General features: G+C 36.2%; 1 protein-coding gene across 1 annotated transcript; it reads left to right on the forward strand.

The window, feature by feature from the left end:
* Positions 1-502: 502 nt before the first annotated feature.
* Positions 503-9,547, forward strand: LOC122070661 (beta-glucosidase 12-like). The gene is made up of 13 exons (XM_042634864.1): positions 503-890; positions 998-1,067; positions 1,972-2,030; positions 2,197-2,272; positions 4,174-4,251; positions 4,486-4,573; positions 4,931-5,156; positions 5,606-5,721; positions 6,215-6,444; positions 6,966-6,997; positions 7,922-8,024; positions 8,115-8,214; positions 9,193-9,547. The coding sequence occupies exons 1-13, from the start codon at positions 630-632 to the stop codon at positions 9,359-9,361; spliced, it is 1,608 nt and encodes a 535-aa protein (XP_042490798.1). The 5' UTR covers positions 503-629; the 3' UTR covers positions 9,362-9,547.
* Positions 9,548-11,402: the final 1,855 nt, after the last annotated feature.

The raw sequence follows: 11,402 nt of genomic DNA on the forward strand, positions 1-11,402 counted from the left end.
TAAAAAATAATTGAATATCAAATCGGTCATTAGCTATATTTGGTAACCGAGAGAAAAAATAAAAGAGAAGTCATAATAAGATAAAAGTTATAATTAGATAATAGTTTTTTTTATGTATTTATATCTTTTTTTAAAATTTAAAATTTAAATTTTTGAATTTTATTCTTTTTTTAATTTTTCTCATCAAAGCAACATATGTAAAATTTATACTTGCGAAGATTATCTATGTCATTTGTTTCATTTTATTTTCATTGTATTCCATGGATATGAATTATGTTTGCAAATTTTTTAAAAATATGTTTTATATGGAGAATTGTGACCTCTGCACTCAAGTATATGGGGCAAAATGATATTTTCATAAATGCTTTCTCATGCACCTCCATTAACCCTCGTAAACACACAAGAACCACATTCACCCACATTAAACAGTTGCCCTAATTTTTTCATACACAACTAAATACTACCTGTGATTAATGGCTACCAAAGTCAAGTGCGAGTTCCACAACTAATGTTTTAACCTCTCTCTATATAAGGGACATACCTTACCTCCAAGAGTGACTGAGCTGTTTGGATCCTTAAAAAGTTCCGTACTCTGCCTTTATCTCATCCATAGCTTCAAGCTAGCAGAGATGTTGAAAGTTCAGTTGCTCCGGTCTGTATCTACCCAATCCCTACTACTGTTACCCAACCCCTTCCTCTCAGGCCATTGGAATGAACCGTTTACCATCTGGCCGAGGCATACTCTCTTTGAAAAACAGAACTATAGCACTCAACCTAACCCAGCTCCTGTCGATACTAAACCAGTTCCTGACCCAACTGAGGTTCCTTTTAGCAGAAAGAGTACTTTCCCACCGGGTTTCTTTTTTGGGACGGCGTCATCAGCATACCAGGTAAAGTTTATGGTCACATTGCACTGTGAAAGAAGTTTTACAAACGTATATAGCCTACCTGCACCTTAATTTGAATGTGTTTTGTTTTCGGATCTTTGTTTCCTTAGTCTGAAGGTGCAGCTTTTAAGTATGGAAAAGGAGAAAGTAATTGGGATCATTTCACTCACACATGTCCAGGTCTCTCTCTCTCTCTCTCTCTCTCCTTTTTGTGTGTAAATCTCTCTTTCTCTAGTTTTGTTTTTTATTTTTTTATTTTTTTTTATTTTTTTGTTTTAAGAAAAGACTTTTTTCATCATCAATGTGTAAAGTTAATGGCTAGCATAGTCAATTGTGCATGTAACTATAGATCAAAATTGGGCCACCCTGTCACACACGTAATTGACCGAGCTTTCCTAATCAAGGAGTCTGTCAGACTATTCAACTCTCTTCGAATAAAAAAAAAAAATACATAAGAGGTCAGGTTATGAAATACTAATAGTTTATCTGAAAATTTTGAAAATAATTGGGGCGAGTTTGGTTAGGAGTAATATTATGGCAGTGTACCTAGATTCTAACAGGAATAGGCATCTCGCCTTCTTTTGGGATTTTCCTCTCATTTCTCCCTCTTAGTTTTGTTATATTATGTTGTTCTTTGTTTTTATCCCCCACCTTCTTCTTCTTCTTTTTTTTCATGAAGTGTTGTTTTGATTGTATATATATCAATTGGAGAGAGAATGAGAAACTTGGCTGCAACGCCTGGTACAAACCAAGGGAATGTTATCTTAGTGGTAGGGGTGGAAAAATTCACTCAAGGTTGGTATTATCAAACCTGCTCCTAGGATTCCATTTCTGTGGCTATTACCATGGGGTTGCAGCCAAGTAGGCAGCAGCGAAATTTTTCCCGAGAGAATGTTACCTGATCTTATGGCCGTTGCGCCGATGCAGAGACTAATGAGAACATACATCAAAGCATCCAACACAGGGGTAGAGTGATCATTTTTCAGCCCCATGTCCGGCATAAGAGCACATGATCGGGGTAGTGTTCTTTTTCTTGTCCCTATTATCTATTCACCTGAAAAATATTGTGGTTCTATGTGAACAGAGAAAATAAAGGACCGAAGCAATGGAGACTCTGCTGTGGATGCCTATCACAACTATGAGGTACTATCATATAACTTGATCAATCTGATCTTACTCGATTCCGCATCACCTATTTTGCTATGAAGGGGCCAAATACATGGGATTAATCTAACTTCTTGATGATGATAATTTCATCTTCCCCTTATTTGAGATGTTCTTTAATTCACTCCTGCTAATCTAAACACAGGATCACGTAACTACAATGAAGGAACTGGGGCTGAATGCTTACAAATTCTCTATTGCATGGACCAGACTATTTCCCAGTAAGTACTCTGATAGAAACCATTACACAGACAAACTCAAGGCTCCCAAGGATCTAAAATTCAAAATTGCTGATTCTTGTATTTGAGTTCGCTTGGCACACTATCCATGATCTTTTGAAAACAATTGCGTGGATGACACCTTGTAGACGTATTTAGAACTTGACACTATATTTTAATTTCTTCAAGTCTTATTTACAAAAGTTCTATTAAGTTAGGGGATATAAAAGTGTTTTGGAAAATAATTTGAAAGTGATAAATCATAATATTTTTGTTTGATGTATAATATATATTTTATATATATCATAATAGATTTATATTTACCCAAAAAAAAAAAGATATAGTACATTATATAGGGGGAATAGAAAGCTCCCTAATCCCGCTGCCCTTGTGCGAGCACATGGGCCAATGAGGGGGTGCATAAAGGCATCAAGAGGGGGTAGGTTTTTTGGGTTTCACAAGGGCATGCTTGGTCCAATGGTAAAGTACGAATGTTACGACTTAGTTGCCAAGCAGTCGAAACAACCTCTCGACATTCACAGGGTAAGGGTGCATAGTTCTCATCCCCCAAACCTCGTAAATGCGGGAGCCTCGTGCACCAGGTATGCCCCTTAAAAGTATGGGAGTGTCACTTCACCACCCTCTATGTCTGAGCATAGGGGTCACGCTACCATGGAGCATTCATTTTCCCTAAATATGAATGCTCCATGGTCACGTGGCTCCTGTGCCAAAAAGGAGCCCAACGAGGGGGCACACGTGGGCATCAATCGGAAATTGGTTTTGGGGGTTTCAATGGCATGGTAGCATCATTTTGCCACCCTCTATCTCGGTTAAGGAGTTGTAGAATGTTTTCGTTGGGGAAGAGTTTTCTTTCTTGTAGCGCAGCTCCTACACTAACACATGGGTCAATAGGAGCACATATAGAAGAATCGACAGAGCAAACATTTTTGTCTTTCATAGGGGGCAGGATAGTCATTTCCCCCTCATTTGTCTGGGCAGAACCCCCACACTCCCTCAACAAAAACATTATCCTACCTTTTTTATGAAATATATTAATAGGAGCAGTATTTTTTGTCTGCGAGAATCCCCTACTCTCACATTGATAAATATAAACCCTAAGAAAGACATAGTGGTCACAGTGGTCACTGCACACCTTCTCTGGGGCAAGACAAAGAGGGCCTCTTGCGAACAAAAATCAGAAATCGGTCTCCCTTAATATGACTTTTTGTTTTTTATTTTCCTTTTTTAACTTCAGAATATGTGATTGGTCCCACAGTTTTTATTATTTTTTTAATGAATCCAACAATTCTACCCATCACTCAACTTTTTAATTTAAAATCACCTTTCAAAAGTCAAGAGTGTTGACTTTTTTTAATGCATACTATTACATATCACGGGGGTGGGTATGTTCCTTCACTGAACCACCACTGTTTGGTCTCTACTGATATTGATCTGAATCGGAACTGACCGTGATTGACACCCTTACAGCTTGAGAAGCATCCATAAGAAAATCCCTAATAATAAAAAGGCTTCATTATGTTCCAATCGGAAATTACATTGTTTCCATATGATTATGAAAAAAAAAAGGTTTGAAGATTTATTGAATTACAAGATTAACATTTACTAATAATAAAACTCTATATATTAAAAAGAAAGACGAAAAAAAAAAAAATGCCATTAAACTTTTTAAAGCTCTTTTTTATTTTCTATTTTTATCATACATTATCTGGAACCCACATCTGGCGTACGAAACCCTATACCCGGACGGATCCCACGTGGGAAGAGAATATGGAGTCTGGGCTTTATTTATCATAGTGGGCAGGTAAACAAATGTTTCACCTTTTTTACATAGCTGAATAATAATGAATATTTGTGCTCATTTTCTTGGAAATATCTGCTTGGAGATGGAAAGAAAAGCAAGGGAGTGAACGATCAAGGCATCCAGTTTTACAAGAACCTCATCAAAGAGCTTAAATCCAAAGGTTCTCTCTCTCTCTCTCTCATATAAAAATTTTTGTGGGGAAGTGCAATCCTTGTGCTAGATACATAGGGATGAAACGCTCGATTTATCTTTCATAAAAAATGGAAAATAAATGTTTTATAGAAGTTTTCTCTATGCACACATTGGTTATTGTACATATACAGGAACTGCACTTTTCCACTAAAACACCTTGATCCCCATATAAATATGTCTTATTTTTTGTTATTATTTGTAGGTATTGAGCCCATTGTGACTTTATTTCACTGGGATGTTCCCCAAGCTCTAGAGGATGAATATCATGGTTTCTTGAGTGATAAGATAATGTAACTCCATTGTCTTGAGCCTTTTCTACTTTTTATTCCTTATATATATTTAATGGAAAATGATTTCTATGGGGGAGTGTGGGCCCTGTGCCCAGACACATGGGATGAAATGATCAACTTATCCCCATGAAATGAAAAATAACGTCTCTATTAATGCTTCTTCATGCACTTCTATTGGCCTAACACATTCATAGGAGATGCACTCCCTTGTAGGAAACACATCCCCCTTTTTTTTAATGAGCTAGGTTTATGTTGGTATATAATAATGCTCTCTATTTTATCATTGTTTGCATGCTAAGGTCTAGATCCAATGATAAAAATAAACTTGTATTTAATGATTGCTTCCATGACATACAGAAATGATTTCAAGGACTACGCTGAGGCCTGCTATGAAGCATTCGGTGATGAAGTGAAGTATTGGATAACCTTGAATGAGCCATGGACATTCACTACTGGAGGGTATGTGAAGGGAACCTTCCCACCTGGCAAAACAGATAATGCAGGGGCCGATCCATATAAAGTTGCTCACAACCTGCTCCTTGCTCATTCAGTTGCAGTCAAAATTTACAGGGACAAGTATCAGGTAAATGCTAGGCCTCAAGTTCCTCATTCCATATTTGATTATTAAATTTATTTTATTTTATATTCAATTTTTTTTTATTTAAAAGTAAAATAAAAATTATATATAAAATATATCATTGCTAAATGGGTAATTCTGTGTTTTCTACTTGCTAGAGGCCCCTACGTGTACGTAACCCTAGGCAGGTGTATGTTGGTCATTGCATGCCCATGTGTCTTTAGCATAGGGGCCCCTCACAGATAAAAAGCTTTATCCCATAGTAAAAAAATTTGGTAATTTATACAATCACATGGGATAATGTTTACAAACATTTCTTTTTTAGGTTAAAATTTGTTCACTTCTCTTTCTTTTAATTTTCCTTGCAACCAAATTCATATCAAAAAATTATGGAGGCAATTAATATGTGAATCTGAAGATGGGTTCTTAGATTGTCATTGCACCTATATATGCAGGCAAATCAAAAGGGGAAGATTGGAATCACTCTAAATGACATTTGCATGGTTCCCTACTCTGATAACCCAGATGATAAGCTAGCTGCTCAACGAGCTTCCGATTTCATTCTTGGATGGTAAGTCCTTTATGTACACTCGTAGTATTAGATAGCCTAACCTATAATCGGAGTTGTCGGGTATGGGGTTATTGTTAGGGTTTCACGTGGATGGCGGAAGTAATAAATCTCATATTAGATGTGAATAGTCTGATGTGGAGATTTAGAGGCTAGATAAGGTTTTCATATAAGAACATTCTTGTACATGCTTGTGACAGACACGTGGACTCCATCAAGTCAATTTCTTCATTGCATTGGACTCTGACCTTAGTGGAATACTCATGTCAGTCACAGGCTTGTACAAGAACCCTATCTGAGCTCGGAGACTTATATGGTTACTTTAACATCCTTTTGTTAAAGGTTAGATTTTAAGGATGAGTTCTACCCCACCCCTAATAGATGTCAAATCTCATATTCGCTAACCCAAACTCGCCAAACCCGTGAACCAGATAAAGATCTAAACCTAGGTTGTCGGTTCTGACCAAACATGTACTCTCATTCTTGTGTCTATTAGGTTTATGGATCCTATTACCAAAGGTGAATATCCACAATCCATGCAAGTTCAAATCGCACAACGGCTGCCAGAATTTCCTAAGGAGGAGGCTGAAATTTTAAAGGGATCATATGATTTCCTTGGATTAAACTACCATACTTCAAATTACGCTCAAGCTATTCTCTCCGCTGGAGTTCCACCTCCTAATGGCAACCCAAGCTATTCCACTGATTCTCGTTGTCATCTGACAAGTAAGTTTAGAATTCTGTCCTGCTAGCATAAGAAATGCCCAAAAATAGGGTGTGTGAAAAGATGATGCCATCCCATGCCTAGGGCACTGAAGATACTGGAGCGTGCCCTCTCATTAGTACCACACAATGGTGTTTCCTACCAGTGTTCAACACCAGCAAGACAGGGTTCTTTTGACCAAGTTATAATTTTTGTTAATGATCCAGATGTGGTCTACTCTTGGAGCAACCGGTCACATAAAATTTAAGGGAAAAAGTTTCTATGGGGGAGTGTGGCCCCTGCACCTAGACACTTTTTTTTTTTTTGGATTTGGGGGGTTGGGGGGAGGGGAATGACCGATGCACAATGGAAAATGATATCTTTGTGGAAGCTTCCTCGCGCTCTCATTAACCCTCGTGCACGTATAAAAACTGCACTCTCTCATAAGAAACACTTTCTCTAAATTTCATTTTTCTTCGTTCTTTTGCATCTTATGACTCATATGTGATGATTTTTTTTTTTTTTAATATATTGAATGTGACAGCTCAACGGAACGGAATCCACATTGGTGCACAGGTATGTTTCTGAAAACTTTATAGAAATCTTCATTGCATGCTTTTTCTGCCTTGTGTGGAATTTTAAGGCTGCACAAGGCATGAAATGTATTGTGAAAACCTTTTTTTTTTTTGGATAACCCTACTGCATTCAGCTGTTAGAGTTACGTAGAAATCTTTGGTCTTGGGGACCGCAACAGCCAAATTGTACATAAGAAAGTGGGAATGTGTAAGTTATTTGATAAGTTACACAATCAGCTTGTATTTTTTTTAATTGGACAAGAGAATTCTGTCCGCTTGTGTTTCCTTATGCCCAGACACACAGAGGTATCTTTTCACAGCCTATCCCATATAGGACATTGAGAACACAAGTAGGCAAGGTTCTTTTTTCTTTATTTTATTTAAAAAAAATTATATATCCGTATAATTGTGTTTTAGGAAATCATAATTTGATGGCCCTTTTTTATACCCAATACATGTGTTTAACTTATACACAAAAAAAACAAAACTACAAATAAGTAAAGGAAGCATCTGATGCAAGTGTACATATTCCTGCGCATGTCCTCTCAAAAAAGAAATGAAATTATGAATACAGAAAAGAAGTGTAAAGTGCAAGTGTGCATATTCTTGCACATGCCCTCACAAATGAGAATGAATATTTGCACATACATGTAAGGATTCAACACGTGTCTAATTTCTTGTCGTTTAAAAGATGAAAAAAAAATATATATATATATATATATATATATATAAACAAAAGGAGCAGATGCTAGGTACTCACATGTATGTACAAGTGAATGCACAAAAGAAAAAGAATGCACATGCAGAGGATTCAATTTCCTCTCAAATCCAATCTGTGAACCTCACACCCTCTTTCTTCATTAAATGCTCATCCCCATTGGACAATTCATAACCTTTCCCCCTAATATTGGATGTGAATTTGTAGACTGCTTCAAGGTGGCATTTCATCTATCCGAAGGGACTGGAGGACACTCTTACTTACATAAAGGATAGATACAAGAATCCTGATATTTTTGTCACAGGGAATGGTAAGCTACTTAACGATTTATATGTTAACTACATAGTAAGAACTGTTCAAATATCATCTTGAAGTAATTAATCTGTTTATTTTCTTGCAGGAACTACAGATGATAACAACCCCATGGGAGAACCTCTCAATGATGAAAATAGAATAGATGCCTTGCGTGATCATCTGAAGTCCCTTCAGAGTGCCATGAAGTGAGTATCCAAAGCAATAATATATAAGGTCTCAAAACTCACAAGTGAAGGAACATCTATAAATGATAAGATTGTAGTATAATCCGGTTCGATAAATTAAGGTTTGACTCATGATAACCTGATTCGATTTTTAGGGTTGGGGTTGGGAATTTGTCAACCGACTCGAACCAAACTGACCTACTATGACTTCGAAATATCAGCCTATAGAGTCATCACAATCATTTATAGGCAGCAAGAACAATGTATAAAAGGAGAAACATTTACTAAAAAGAGCAACCCAGTGCACGAGGCTCGTGCTACTACAATATTTGGGAGAGGCAAGTGACACAGCCTTACCTTCTGCTTCGCAGAAGAGGCTGTTTACAAGTTTTGAACTTGTGACTAACATGATAAATGGATGGATAACCACCCACCTCAGGTCCAAACGTCGTCTCTAAACACTGTTGTCCAACTCTAAACGAGTTATTATTGATTGGATAACCACCCACACCACTGCTAATGTGGCAGTATTGACTGCATCACCAATACCTTTTTCAACAAACTTAAACCAAATTAAATTTCAAAAAACTATTCTTTTATGTAAAAAATATATATATATATATATATTAATAAATAAAAAAAAGAACATGATAGATGGATGGCTATGAATTGAATATATTCTCATGTCTCTACTCCCTGGCATGGTTCAAGGAATCAATATTAGACTTGGGGGAATCACCTGAATCTGATTAGTATCAGTCATGAGAGATCTTGATTCTGAGGTGATCTCGTATCATTGGACCAATATGGATCAAAGTTAAAAAGGTAAAAAAATTATTTTTTAAATAGAAACCAAGGATAAAAGTGTCCAAACCAACTCGATTCTCCCCGATTCAGATCAATATCAGTAGAGACAAATCCCAACCCCGATTTGGACTTCTAAAGCCATGGTCCTAAGGGACCTACTAACCATTGGGGCTTTGTTTTTTTCTTTGGCAGGGCAAATGTGAATGTGAAGGGATTCTTCCTAGCCTCGTTGTATGACACCTTCCAATGGGATTCTGGATACACAGCCCGCTTTGGTATCTACCATGTGAATTTCAAGGATGGGCTGGCTTCATGCCCAAAGAATTCAGCACATTGGTTGAAGAAATTCCTTAAAGACTAGACTGAATGAAACTTCAACACATAAAAAATATTGGAGGATCCTTTCCTTTCAACCATATCTATCATATTATCTATGGTGATCTACTGATTTTTGTTTTGTTTAGCTTTGGTTTTTCCTTAAGTTTTAGGTTGTTTATCTTGAATGAACATGGGTCTTGAAAGATGATTTAGTTTGCTTGATGTCCTATTATCATCACGTCATCCTCTTAGTCGTCATCAAAATCATAATAATAATAATAATTAAGTCTTTTCCTAACAAAATGGAGCCACAACATGAATCATCACCTTCTAATTAGTTCTATTCGAAGTCATATATTAGATATAAGACCTAAACTATGCAATGTATGTCTTTTTCTCACTACTCGTAAGGTCATTTGAGGTCTGTCCTAAATTTTTTCGTTCCTTCAATTTGAATCAAATCACTTCTCTGTAATGGAGCCTCCAGAGTTTGAGAAATGGAATCAGGGTCAGGATCGTCAAGATTGATACCAATCTGATCTCGATCCGAATTGACCTTATATTCAATTAAAAAAAAATTGTTATGTTTTACTCTTCGTCTTTATCAATCCATTGATACGATATCGACGAAGAATTGACATCGGTTAAGGCCGATATTGATCCAATCTAATTCCTCAAACCATGTTTGAAATCATAACAATTTTGAAAATCAAATTCTAATGAATTCATGTCTTTATGTTGATCAAAATTAATCGATTGAGCACCCAAATAATTAAAGAAACCAGAAAAAGATAAGAGTCTGTACATGTGATCTGGGTTCTAGCAATTCATGGCTCTCTCCTCAAACCACTGGCTATATATTATGCCGATGCTCGATCTACACATCCGTTTTGATTGGAAAAACTAACTCATTAAGTAAGAAGGACCAGATGGACCACAGAATGTATCATTTCTGACTTATTCAAAAATTATCTTTTAGACTATGTTTGGTTGCCGGGAAATGAAAAGAATTTTTTTTTTTAAAAGTGAGAGAGACACATAAGTCATCATGATGATGCAATGTAAATTTTCATTTCCTGGCAACCAAACATAGCCTAATTAGAGAATAATTTTGTGGTTTCTCAATTACCATAATTGACGAGTGGCATGAAGCATAATTTTTAAAACAGCACTCAACATCAAACTATAAAATCGCTCGTCGCTCGGTTCCAACTTAACTTTGTTTGAAACTTTGAATGATCATTTTGAAAACAATAATTAACGGACAAAAGGTTGATGCCCGGTATCCTGGGTCGTGGGCCTTATGGCCCTACACCTAGACAAAAATAGAAATTTTTGTAATCATAATTCTGTAACCACTTTGAACTTTTACTTAAATAAGATAATCAAAATTTTCAAATATAATATTTAATTTTTTTCTTAAATCCAAAGAATTTGACTGCAAAATGTTATAAATATTACAAGACGAAATTTAAAATATTTTGAAGTTAATTACACAGACATGTTTGGTTATGATTACAAAAGTTTCTATTTCCATTTTGATTTAATTCACCTCTTCCTTTATTTCCTTGCAACCATAGTAGAAGATGGAACCTCATTTGTTATAATTTGAAATTTAAGTTTTTTACTAAGTTAGATATCACTTCAGTTTTCTCTTCTCTTGTACTCACTCCTAATTTTCCTGGGCTTCTATCAAACATGGATCCTTTAACTTTTGAAACGTTATCAAATGGTTATCATCTATTTCCAGTGAATACATATTTATTAAGGGAGAGAGAGAGAGAGAGAGAGAGAGAGAGAGAGAGAGAGAGAGAGAGAGAGATAGCCTTGGATGTATGGTTTTCAAATGTGGGTCATATTGGATGGCATGATTCCCCTCAAAATGTGGGTTTATTCTATATAAAGTTTGCTTAGTATTTAAGCAAGCCATGTTCGATTCCTTTTCAGGGTGACTGCTAACCAGATTGAGAAATGGAACATTGAAGATAAGAATCTTAACTCACAAGTCTCAACATATCCATATATAGCAGCTATGGACGACTGACAAAGCCCTTAGAGCTTCATTTCTTCTAGGCTATTCAGTA

Source organism: Macadamia integrifolia, unplaced genomic scaffold (assembly GCF_013358625.1).
Source record: "Macadamia integrifolia cultivar HAES 741 unplaced genomic scaffold, SCU_Mint_v3 scaffold961, whole genome shotgun sequence".
In the NCBI taxonomy this organism is placed as follows: domain Eukaryota; kingdom Viridiplantae; phylum Streptophyta; class Magnoliopsida; order Proteales; family Proteaceae; genus Macadamia; species Macadamia integrifolia.